Genomic DNA, 12,517 nt, shown 5'->3' with positions numbered 1-12,517 from the left:
TATAACAAAAATAATGGATTTAATTTTCCCCAAACTAAATATTACATCTAAGAATATTCACTTCACTATGGTGCACAAACAGTATTCCTTGCAGCCTCATACACGTTCTGCTTCCACACTCGATAATTCGTCACACTTACATCCAGCGTAGAATAAATAAAGATCGGCATGGAATTGGTCATCACCCAGATATTGCCATCTTCATCAACCTGCAGTGCAAATCATAGATTTAAAAACTAATCAACATTCAACATAGATCTAATCACAGTCAACTCACCGTTAAATCACTGGGGTATATCATGCGTTGCGCATCCTGTGCAACTATGCCGAGGTTTTGTGGTGAAAATGGTTTCTTTGTATTCCAGCAACCGACACCGTTATGTTGTATTTCCGCAAAGAAAATGGTATCCGTGCGTGTGTCGTATTGATGCATTGTGGATTGGCGTTTGACACCTCGGCTGCCCAACGGTCGAAAATCGTCACCATGATCGCTACGCGCTGCATTTGCTTCATTCTGTAGCACGCTGGTATCGACCACAAATTCCATATTACTGGCCATAGGATGAAAGTATGCCGTCCGATAGCCGTCGGGGCCAAATGGACCCAGGGTGATGGAGAAGATGCCATCATCCCAACGAAAAGATTGGCCACCGATGTGCAAATCGCCAGCGAGGGGATCGAAATTAAAATAATTGTGGCTAAAACTCCACATACGATTTTCTTTCATGCTGTAAGAAATAAATCATATATGTATTATATATGCAGTGTAAGTATGTAACACATGGGCTGAAAAGTCCCGGGCGTAACACATAGATGGCACTAGTTTCATTGCATTCAGCTCTTTTTCAGTTAGTACCAACCTTAGAAAGAAAGTTATTAGAGTCTCATGATGTTCTATTCGTGAGTTGTTGTGCTAAGAGTGACGCTACTTTTGTTATTTTCAAAACAATGGATCAAAAAGAATTCCGTGTTTCAATTTTACACTGCTTGTTGATGGAAAAAATATCGTTCAAGCTAAGCAATAGCTTGAAAAGTGTTATGAGGACTCCGCTTTATCGCTCCATCAGAAACAACACTAAAACTATGGTTTGCTGACTTCAAACACACCGAGACCCAATGATGCACAACACAGTGGACGTCCAAATGAGGGTTACCTCCTCACCAGAAAACATAAAAAAAATCCACAAAATCGTTTTGAATGATCGAGCACTGAAGTTGCGTGAGTTAACTGACATCGTAAAGATATCAAAAGAACGAGTTGGCTTTATATTTATTGAGCATTTTACTATGGGAAAGCTCTGTTCAAAGCGAGTGCCGCCTTGCTCACTGTTGTTCAAAAACAAGAAGTTGTTGATGATTCTGAGCAGTGTTTGGCCATGTTTAAACGTAATAAACTGGAATTTTTGTGACGATATGGGACAATGGATGAACCATGGATCCATCACTTCACTCCGGCTAACCTCGTCCAAAGCGCCCGAAAGAGTAACAATCGGCTGAAGAGGTTCTGGCTTCGGCATTTTGGGATGTGAGTGGTGTAATACTCATCAACTGCCTTGAGACAGTGAATATTATATAGCGTTATTGAAGCGTTTGAAGGCCGAAATTGTAAAGAAACGTGCGCATATGACAAAGAAAAAATCGTTGTTTCATCAAGACCATGCACCGTGTCACAAGTCAATCATAACAATGGCAAAACTACATGAATTGAACTTCGAATTGCTCCAACATCCATCGCATTCGCCAGATTTGGCTCTTAGCGACTACTGGCTGTTCGCAGACCTAACAAAAATGCTCGCCGGTAAGAAATTTCGTTCGAATGAAGAGGTTATCGCTGAACCTGAGGCCTATTTTGAGGTAAAAGATAAATCGTTCTACAAAAGTAAAATGTTTGAGTGGTGTTGTTCTTAATAGAAATTAATTTGACGAATAAAGCTAATTTGGAACAACAAAAAAACGCGTTTTCTCAGTTAGGCCCGGGAGGACTTTTCAGCCCATATGTTGTAATGTAAATATTTTATTACCTAAAAACAAGCAACAGTCGATTCACCAAATCGGGTATATAAGCAAAGGCTTCATTACACTGGCGCTCATATGCGTCCACCGCTATGCTTGCGAGACCGCGTCCCGTTTCCACGATACTCGCAGGGATTTCGTAGCGATGTAAAACACGATCGTTCACCAAATCAATCACCCAAATTGCAGGTCGTTGCACCTGCATACGATTGTCTGTTGGATAAAAAAGACTTTATAACTAAAATTTATAATAAAATTATAACCACTCACTGGGATACTCAAGCATGCCGGTGTCGATGAACCATAGACGCTTGCAAGCATCCACCGTTGTGCGATATACCGAAATGATGCGATTTGAGTTTGGTTCGAAATTTGGCTAAGGTAAATGCAATTGAAATCCAATAATATATTCAAATAAAATCGAAAATATTTAACTTACATTTAGATAATTTGTTTCGAAATCGGGATACGCATGTAATTTGGGGCTATGTTGTTTGCCATCCTTTTGCAAGTCAATGTAATTGAGAGTGGACGGTATTCCGGTTCGTCGTCGCGGCATAGTCACAAACAAGCGTCCCTTATAATGGGTCACACCCATGGGCACATTGTTGTACGGAATGTAAGAAGCATTCTGATCAACATCGTTAATTCGGCGCTCAACAACTGCTTGCGGCTCATCCCGTGAAGTTATACCTTCAGCGACTTCACGTTTGCTCCTCCTCGAGTTTGCAAGATCGCGTATCTGATCGGGAAACACAATTGTGCCAGCTGGAAAATTCAATTTTCGATTAAAAGATAGTTACTACAAAAAGATTTAGAAAAATTTTTGATATAGATATGTACAAGGTGAAGTCCAAAATAAGCAAGACTGGCGTCATAAATATGGTTTTGATGGCGCCGTCATTTTAATGAATTATTGCGTTGGAAGTTGCATCCCTAGCTGACTTCCAGTGAAAGTAAGAGTCAGTATGTTTGTGTCATCGGTACAAAAATGAGTTTCGAATAAAGAGGGCATATCAGATTTTGTTTTAAAATCGGTAAAACGTTTACCGAAACATTTGAATTGATGAAATAAGTTTATGGCGATGATTGTCTATCTCGTGCCAGAGTTCATGAGTGGTTTACACGTTTCAGAGGTGGTTGTGAGGACATAAATGACAATGAACATACGGGCGCCCACAATCAGTAATCACCGAAAACTCCATCGAAATTGTTCGTAAATTTATCAAAAATGAAAAGAAATCATCATTGAAATTCATGGAATCGGAGTTGAATATCTCCAAAACATCGATTTGTAGCATTTTAACTGTTAGTTTGTGCTTGCGAAAGGTCTGTGCCAGTTTCATCCCATACAAGTTAACTGAGGAGCAAAAATTGCTCAGAACTGAACATTCGAAAGACCTCAATTCAGAGGCGAGAAAAGACGAGAACTTCCTTTACAACTTTGTAACTGGTGATGAAACGTGGTGTTTCCAACATGAACCTGAAACTTAACGTCAAAGTGCCGAATGGAAGGCCCCAGACGAGCCACCACGCAGGAAATCGCGATTGGAGAAGTAAAGAATCAAGTCGATGCTCATTTGTTTTTACGATACCAAGGGAATTGTCCACAAGGAGTTCGCGCCAACGGGCCAAACCGTCAATGAAATTTTCTATCTTGGTGTTTTGAAGCGTTTGTTAGTCGAATTCGCCCTGAATATAAAGGGTAACCGCAAAGAAGGAAGCTGGCGCTTATTGCATGATAATGCACCATCTCATTGATCCACTTTTGTGACTGATTTTTTTGCTATGAATCGCATTTTAACTATCAATCACTCGCCGCATTCACTTGATATGGCTAAATTGCATTTAGCCATGAAAGCAAAACGTTTTGCGTAAGTAAAGGCCATCCAAAATGCTTGTACCGACATCCTGTAGGACATTCCGGTCAATGACTTGAAACACTCTTTCGAAAAGCTTTTAGATCGCGTAAAACAGTGTATCGAGGCCAGATGGCCAGAGGCTATTTTGAATAAATAAACTCGAAGTTATCAGAACAAAGCTCCTGTCGTTTCTATTTTAGATCAGCTTTGTTTATTTTGGACTTCACCTTGTACGCATGTATGTATGCACATACTTATCACAAGTTTGTGAAAAGTTTCGTAAATTTTTTTTCAACCTTAATTAAAATGGCGAGATGAAAATACACAAAACGCCAGGGTATTCCACCGTCTGTGAGATCAACCAGTCTTGTTACGTAAAATTGTACCGTTGTTACGGCAGCTTCTTGTTTTTTTTTATAATTTATTGGGTTGGGAAATAGTTCATAGCGTTTTTATATTTTATTTTATTTTATAACGATTTATTTGTTGTTTGATAAAGGGTAACTATTCATTCGATAGAAATACTTCTGCCCTACAGAACTATGTTAATTGTATTTTTGAGTTATTTCATTTTTTGTTAGTTTTGAGGCTTAGAAATGGAATACCCAGAAAAATCGAGATTTTCGATACCTGCTCTTCTTTACTTTTCAACGAGGTCAAAAACCTGCCGAAGCAGCCCGGGACATTTGCGACTTGTGAGGAAAAGGACTACAGCATAGGCGAGTCTACAGCACGGAAATGGTTTGCAAAGTTCAAGAATGGCGACTTTGACGTCCATGACACGTCCCGCAGCGGAAGGCCTTCTGAATTCGATGAAGAACGTCTCAAATCACTCAAACCAGTCGTGAATTGACGGAAAAAATGAACTGCGATCATAAACGATTCTCAATCACCTTCATTCAATGGGATTAACGAAAAAAACAAAGATAAACATTTTTTGGATTAAGTTAAATTATTTTAATTATAAATCGATGGTTTGATATTCCTTGCAGTGCATTTCGTTTTCATTTATTAAATGGAATTTCTTTTGATTTTTCGTGTATTTCTATCTTGTAAATTTGGCTTGGATTTTAGAATCATTTAAAAATGAAATTTTTCTTATGTTGGCGATTTTTTTTAACTGATTTCAGTTTCTTACATATATTGGTTTTACTTCTATTTATATTCTTCTTCTTAATTGGCGCGATAACCGCTTACGTGATTTTGGCCGAGTTTAACAAAGCGCGCCAGTCGTTTCTTTCTCGTGCTAACCAGCGCCAATTGGACACACCAAGTGAAGCCAAGTCTTTCTCCACCTGATCTTTCCAACGCAGAGGAGGCCTTCCTCTTCCTCTGCTACCACCAGCGAATACTTTCAAAGCCGCAGCGTTTGTATCCATTCGGACGACAGGACCCAGCCAACGTAGCCATCTTACGCAGAATCTTTCTCTCGAACACTCCAAGCGTCCCTTCATCGGATATTGTCTTCGTCCAAGCTTCTGCGTCATACGTTAAGACGGGCATGATGAGAGCCTTGTAGAGTGTTACTTTTGTTCGTCGGTTGTATATTGGTTTGTTTTATTTTTTTCCCCGATCGAGGAACCATTTTGCGACTTAGTTTCATAATTTAAAATATCGAGACACCCCAAGGATGATGGTGGAAAAGAACATTATGAGGGAAACTTCGGCTGCCACGCCAAGGGGGATTCGCCAGCCGAATTCTGCAGCATCCTTTCGCACACTCGTCCAATCAGTTCTTGTTCAGGCGGCAACGAAGTGACATTATGTTGATTTTTTTCGCATGTCACTAACACATTCTTAGGTTTTTCGTAAATAAACCGATTCATAACCCCTGAAACGTCAGCCAATCAGCTAATGCTCTCAAATTCGCTGAGAGCCGGCTAACGGTCTGATATTGGCCACGCCATTAAAAATCTCTTCAGCATGGGGAAAACCGGCTTCAAATTTTCATTTACCATTACGCTCTAACCTCACGTTTTTCAATGCTAGTTTAGCTGTGTTGAGTTTTTTAATCAGAGTTTAAGCCTGTAAAGTTGGGCGTTTAAACTTAGTTTAACTAAAAAGTATAGTTAAACTTGCACTGAAAAAACTGGCTCTAAGTAAAAATAAAGACACATTTTTTTCTAATGAGATACCGCCATGGTTGGTTGGTTGGTTAAAGTGGTAATTCATCAAGAATCCAAATGGCGCTTCCGCATCATTTTGTAGGCACGTCCGCGCTACCAACTTGTTTAATGGTTCTTTACAGCATAACTACTATATCCAGTCCGTGTGGTTTAAGAACTTTATTAGGTTGTTAACGTCTGAGCCAGACAGTTGTTCGAGACTCTCGAACTGTGGTTTGCCAAGGGTTGGCATTCTCTCCTTCCATAAGGCAGGGTATTCACAGGGGAAATGGAAAATCGTTTCCTTTTTCTCTGATAGACCAGAAGCCAGTTATCACCGCCGTGAGTCTGCAGGCATCCCTTGTTTGTTTGTGGTTGTAGGTGGGCCATAACGTTCTGCTAATTTTGCATGTCGTCTGGTCTCTCCATCTGCATTCCGCGATTTGTAGATATTTTAAGGATATTGCATTCTTGATTTCACCCAGTGATTTGAATACCAATTCTGCAAGAATGTTATTCATGACAAATCCCCCTCTTGCCAGTTCGCCCGCTTTTTCATTTCCTTCAATATTTCGATGTCCCGGGATCCAGATTAAGATAACTTTATGGTATACACTCAAGGTAGTAAGGCTATTTCTGCTGTGCTCCATCAGTTCAGAGATTATTGTAACTGAATCCAGTGCCTGGTTTGCAGCTTGACTATCCGAAAGAATTGCAATATTGCCCTTAAAAAATAAGTCTGCGATTAGTAGCCTACAAACTCCCCGTCTGGAAGACACTGCCGACATTAGGAAGACGTACAGATGTTTCAATTCTAAGTCTATGAAAATATATACCAACTCCAATGCCATACTCCATTTTTGAACCATCTGTGTAGACTGTAATATCGTTAATTACCAATAAATCCAGAAAATTAATCTACCCGTTCACAAATGCAGATTACCAGCGAAATTGACTATGAGCTGTCAAGACTGTTTTGAAAGGTTTTTCTTCATAGAAATTAATTTGGCGGAACATTTCGGTGTTTTTGGTTTGTTTAATTATTATTAACGATATAAAGAAAGGAAAAGGAATAGCTAATTTAATTGCGCAATTGGCAGCTAATAACAAACAGTTGGAGGAAATCCGTAAACGATGTTTCCTGAGGTTTTAAAATTAAAAAAAAATTATGGCAACAACACGCATTCGAATGCATAGTTAATTATAGCTAACAAACATTTTATTAGAATTATGTCTACAAACCTGTTTTCTTTGCCGGCATTCATTTTATTTAGTTTTTGCTTTGATGTTTATTTTTACATGGGTAAAAATAATGATCTATCACACAGAAAACACAGGCTTGTATGTCAAAACGTATTGTTATTATCTAGGATTATTTCATAATCTCAGTTTTTGGGAGAGTCATTTTGTATGGGAAATCTCGCTTTTTAATTATGGGTTGAGAGTTAAGCACGAAAAAGTAGGTCATCTACTTATATGTGAACGTATTATAAAACCTAACCTAACATACCCCATTTTCATCTAAGCAAGATACGGTGATGGGAAAAGCGATTTCGGCAAGAGAAAATTTAGCATTGACGCTGCATTATTTAGCAACAGGAACGTTAGTATTTTTATCTTATTGTACATATTTCGCTATTAGTATTTTTCGTTTCATTTATCATTTCAGTTACTTTAAAAATGAAAGATTTACAGCCATAATGTCACGGCAAGCAATAAGCGAAGCCATCCACCGGCACTATATAATCGATTTCAGTATTATTTTCCATTATATTGGTATTTGCATACAATTTGTGATTTTTCGTTTTTATTTCACCAAGTACTGATGTATCGCATATTGATGGATCGCGAGCTCAATATTTATGGGCAGTAGTGCAATCCATACTGATGGATTTCAAAATGTCTAGAAATTTTGCGATATGAATCACGATCCATCAATATTCCATGCTATATATATATATATAATTGGCGCGTACACCCTTTTTGGGTGTTTGGCCAAGCTGCTCCTCCTATTTGTGGTGTGCGTCTTGATGTTGTTCCACAAATGGAGGGACCTACAGTTTCAAGCCGACTCCGAACGGCAGATATTTTTATGAGGAGCTTTTTCATGGCAGAAATACACACGGAGATTTGCCATTGCCTGCCGAGGGGCGACCGCTATTAGAAAAATGTTTTTATTAATTTTACTTTCGCCATATTTTAGCCCGGCCATCACTTGCTTGACCCTAGATATCAAATTTTTCATTTCCACATCCACATTTCTTCTCTCCATATTTTAGCCCGGCCATCACTTCCGAATATATTGAACTTCGATTCGTCAGTAAATAAAACTTTGGACCAGAAGCCCAATATGTGTCCGTGCAAATTCGAGCCTAAGGCGACGGGGTTTTTCTGAAATCAGAGACTTTTTACGGTGTCCTGCAGAAATATTCGCTATTATTAACATATCTTTTAATAGTTCTTGGATAAACACTTTTTTCGGATGTCTCGGCAATATGTTGGACCGATTTCGGAGCATTAATTCCCAGATTTTTGGTGGCTTTTCTTAAAATGGAGTTTACATTTGTTATTGAGAGTTTCTTTGGGTGGCTCGCTCGCTTTTTTACCTTCATACGAATTGGTCCCTTCGTAGTTTTTAACAATCGTTTGTACCGTTGTTCGTCTTAAATTTGCTAATTTTGCAATTTCACCGTAAGATTTATTTTATTTTCTGTGCTTAACCACAAATTTTCTTATATCAGAAGATTTTTCTTTTCTCGGACTCATTATTTTAGCCACTTAACCAGACAGCGACAAGCCACGAAATAAACAATCACATGTATGTATGTAATAGCAACGACGATTTATCAACTGGAATTTTCGAATAACGGTACTTTATAGCTACTTTTAGAATGCTTGCTTTGCTTGAGTGAACCAAGTCAGATGGATGTATGTATACTTTTTTCATACCAGTTGCAACAATACTTTTCAATACAACAATCTTTTCAATTATTGTTACCTTCTGAGAAATAAGGATATATGTTGCTGTATGTATATTTAAAGCTCAAAGTAGAGGTGCCATACCATGACGCCATATCCTTAACCATATCCATGGGGCTTGCGTGTGGTTGTTGACCAGTTTCATTAATTTTCAAAAGCTACGAGTCTAGTAATGTTGGCAAAGTCTAACCTGGAAGTTGTACGGCTCCACACATTTGATTAAAGTAGTAGGCGCTAATCTGATTTGCCTTTTTTTAATCGCCCTCATTTACTTGCTTGCAATCTCCTTCTATGCCAAAAGCGCGTAGATTTTCTTCAGTAGGTACAAACAAATTAAATTTTTTGTATTTTTAAAACTAAAAAAAAAAATAATTGGCGCGTATACTTCTGTTAGGTATTTGGCGGAGCTCCTCCTCCTATTTGTGGTGTTTTCCCCCTTGTTCACTCCTCTCGGGAGCATAGGGCCTCGACAAGACTCTTTACGGTTCTGTGTTGTTGTTTTTGCACCGTCCCATGAGATGTCGACATATGCTAGTTCGCGCAGCATCGACCTTCTCCAAGTGTTTTTTGGTCGACCGCGTCCTCTACTCCCTTGCGGGTTCCAGTCCAGTGTCATTGTCGTGATGCTATTTGGTGGTTTTCTCAATGTATGCCCTATCCATCGCCACTTTCTGCATTTGATTTGCCTAAGGATGGGTTCCTCATTCGTTAATCTTCATAGTGCGTCGTTATAGATGGTGTTTGGCCAGAATCTTCTGCAGAGGTTGCCGAGGCATTTGTTGATGAAGTATTGTAGCCTCTGTACAATGGTGTTAGAGACCAGCCATTTTCAGCTTCCATACAACAATACGGTTTTCACGTATGAGCCGAATATTCGTAGTTTAGTGCGCCTGGAGATTTGCGAACTCCCCCATACTGTATGCATTCACCCGAATGCCGCCCTTGCTTTGTTTAACATCTCCATCTGCTCCACCATCTGCCGTGATGATGCAGCCGAGGTACCAGAAGCTTTCGACGAATTCCACCGGACATCCGTCAACCCATATCTGCCTTGCGTTATTGTGGTTAACTCTCATGCCCTTGGTCTTGGCGATGTTGACTTCCAGTCCGACAGTGCGTGCCAGCGCGACTAGTTTGTCCGCCTTCACTTGCATGTCAGAGAGTGAGGCATATGTCATCGGCGAAGTCCTATTTGTGGTGTGCATCTTGATGTTGTTCTACAAATGGCGGGTCCTACATTTCTAAGCCGACTCCAAACGACAGATATTTTTTTTTGAGGAGCTTTTTCATGGCAGAAATACACTCGTCATTGTCTGCCAAGGGACGTCCGCTATTAGAAAAACACTTTTTTTTCATTTTGGTGTTTCATGCACGGAGACTCGAACCTACGCACGCAAAATCTTTAAAACTTAATTACTTATCATTTCGCACATTTAAAATAATCTCCTATATGGCATAATTTGTGTGCCAAACTTTGTTCAAATATCTACACTGGTAATGTTGTTGTTGTTGTTGTTGTTGTTGTTGCTGTGTAAGCAGCATAAACATTCCCCATAAATGTAAGGGGAATGCTGCTGAAGTGACAGTCCTTCGCCGGATAAAAATCCGGGTCGCCCGGTAACGTAGAATCGAGTGTCGTGCGACCATCCACTGTGAATCGAGTTATCCGTCACACAAACGTACAGATAAAACTAATCGATTCCTCTAATCATGCAAATGTTTTAGAACATAAATTCTATATCTACATACACATACATATGTATTTCTCGATGACCTTAGGCTGATAGAAACTACCATTATTTGAAACTAGATCCTCATATGATATTACATCCATACAAATATATCGCACTTGTTACGTTAAAGCGTAACAACTCAAAATCTGAACATTTTCAGTAGAGACGAAAAACTGTTTCCGTAAATATTAATAATATATTACAAGGAAAAAAATATATAATTGCACGAAAATATCATTAAAAACGATATAACGGTTGTTTCATTCTTATTTGTTTAGTAGTTGCGCTAAAATAACCAATTTTAGAGTTGTTACTCTTTTCCTGAAATTTTTTTATACACTAAGTGGTGTTATTTTGAGTTGTCTCTGTTTAACTGAAAAAATAACACGTAACTTAAACAAACTTAAACAAACCGTTTGGTTGTAAACAGGCACAATTCAAAATGTTACACTTTATGTGACACAAATTTGTTCAAACACTTGGAGACAACTAAAAATGTAACTCTTTAGTTGAGACAAAAGAAGTCATTCTGAATACAAAGAGAGAGTCATAACGGTTTTTTTAACGAAAGACTAGACAAACCACTGAACGATTTTTTCAGTGGGTAGAGATGACCACTGTACATTGTTTTCATGCAAAAAACTAAAATTTGGAAATTTTGAGTTGTTACGCTTTAACGTAACAAGTGCGATATATGTACAATGTACATATGTGAATGTATTTACGGTCGAGTAATTTTTATAAATATCAGTATGTGTGGGTATTGTTTATAAAATCAATGCTAAAGTCATCCTCACAGTAAGCCTGAACTAGCACGCGTAATCAGCAAATAAAAAATTTACAATATTCATACACTTACATACACACGTATGCTTACGACACATAAACAATGCACAGAATATCACTATATTTTGCACCTTGACCTCACAAAACCTTGATTAAGCCCAATCGTTATGCATGTTCATATATACACGTATTGGAAATTCTTTCATTGGATTTTCCATAAACTGTGATTAGCGTATAAGTTATAATCAAATTAAAATTGATTTTCTTACGAAGCGGCCGCTGTTTATCCCTCCCACCATAACTGCCACCGTGCAAGTTCGGACGTATCTCGCCACGATTATAATAGTCAATTTGCTTCCAGCCAAAAACCTCTACCATGCCATCACCAATAGCAAATTGAAGAATATTTATTGTAAAAACCAATAACGCATATTTGATAATCATTTTACTACACAATTTTGAAACTAATAGCGTCCGTTTTAAGGAATAATTCTATCGATTAACGATCTATACTAACCGACACCAGTATTTATACTAAAGCATCGCTACTCTTTAGAAAATAGAAATAAGCAAGAATTATTGCCGCTGTCTCAAAGAAAAACTCATTTGGATGTGCGTGCCTGCATCTGCACCTAAAGCTAAGCGCTGAGAACCTCTAGTTCTTTATATTGTTTGTAGTAGTTAATAATCGCCGATTCGCGATTGGAGACTACTCACGGCGGAAACACTGATCACTAACACGAATGCGAGTAGAGTACTCACTCAATCGACAATACATTGAATAAATAAATATTTTGATAAACACATTAAAAGCAGCGAGAGACGCCGGATGTTGCCTACAACCGGTTTTTTTGGTAGCTTTCTCCTCCAATTGCAATAAAACATGCACGCATACCATATACATATAGGTAAATATAGGTACTGTTCAAAAAGTACTCGAGATGAGTATCTGAGCCATTCAGACATTGAACGAACCGCGCTTGAGATATTTTCAAAATTATTTTCTTTTTCTATGTTGGTGTACCTGTCGGTTGTTTAC

The 12,517-nt window shown here is 38.6% G+C and overlaps 1 protein-coding gene across 1 annotated transcript; it reads right to left on the bottom strand.

Annotated features, from left to right (window-relative positions):
• LOC128855437 (L-dopachrome tautomerase yellow-f2-like) lies at window positions 1-12,012 on the bottom strand. The gene is made up of 6 exons (XM_054090338.1): window positions 11,748-12,012; window positions 2,453-2,781; window positions 2,284-2,389; window positions 2,022-2,226; window positions 278-728; window positions 1-209 (listed from the first exon to the last, which is right to left on the bottom strand). The coding sequence occupies exons 1-6, from the start codon at window positions 11,920-11,922 to the stop codon at window positions 66-68; spliced, it is 1,410 nt and encodes a 469-aa protein (XP_053946313.1). The 5' UTR covers window positions 11,923-12,012; the 3' UTR covers window positions 1-65.
• Between the last annotated feature and the right edge of the window lie 505 nt (window positions 12,013-12,517).

Source organism: Anastrepha ludens, chromosome 2, assembly GCF_028408465.1.
Source record: "Anastrepha ludens isolate Willacy chromosome 2, idAnaLude1.1, whole genome shotgun sequence".
Lineage (NCBI taxonomy): Eukaryota > Metazoa > Arthropoda > Insecta > Diptera > Tephritidae > Anastrepha > Anastrepha ludens.
The sequence above is the reverse complement of the archived record's forward strand: the minus strand, read 5'-3'. Positions and strand labels throughout refer to the sequence as shown.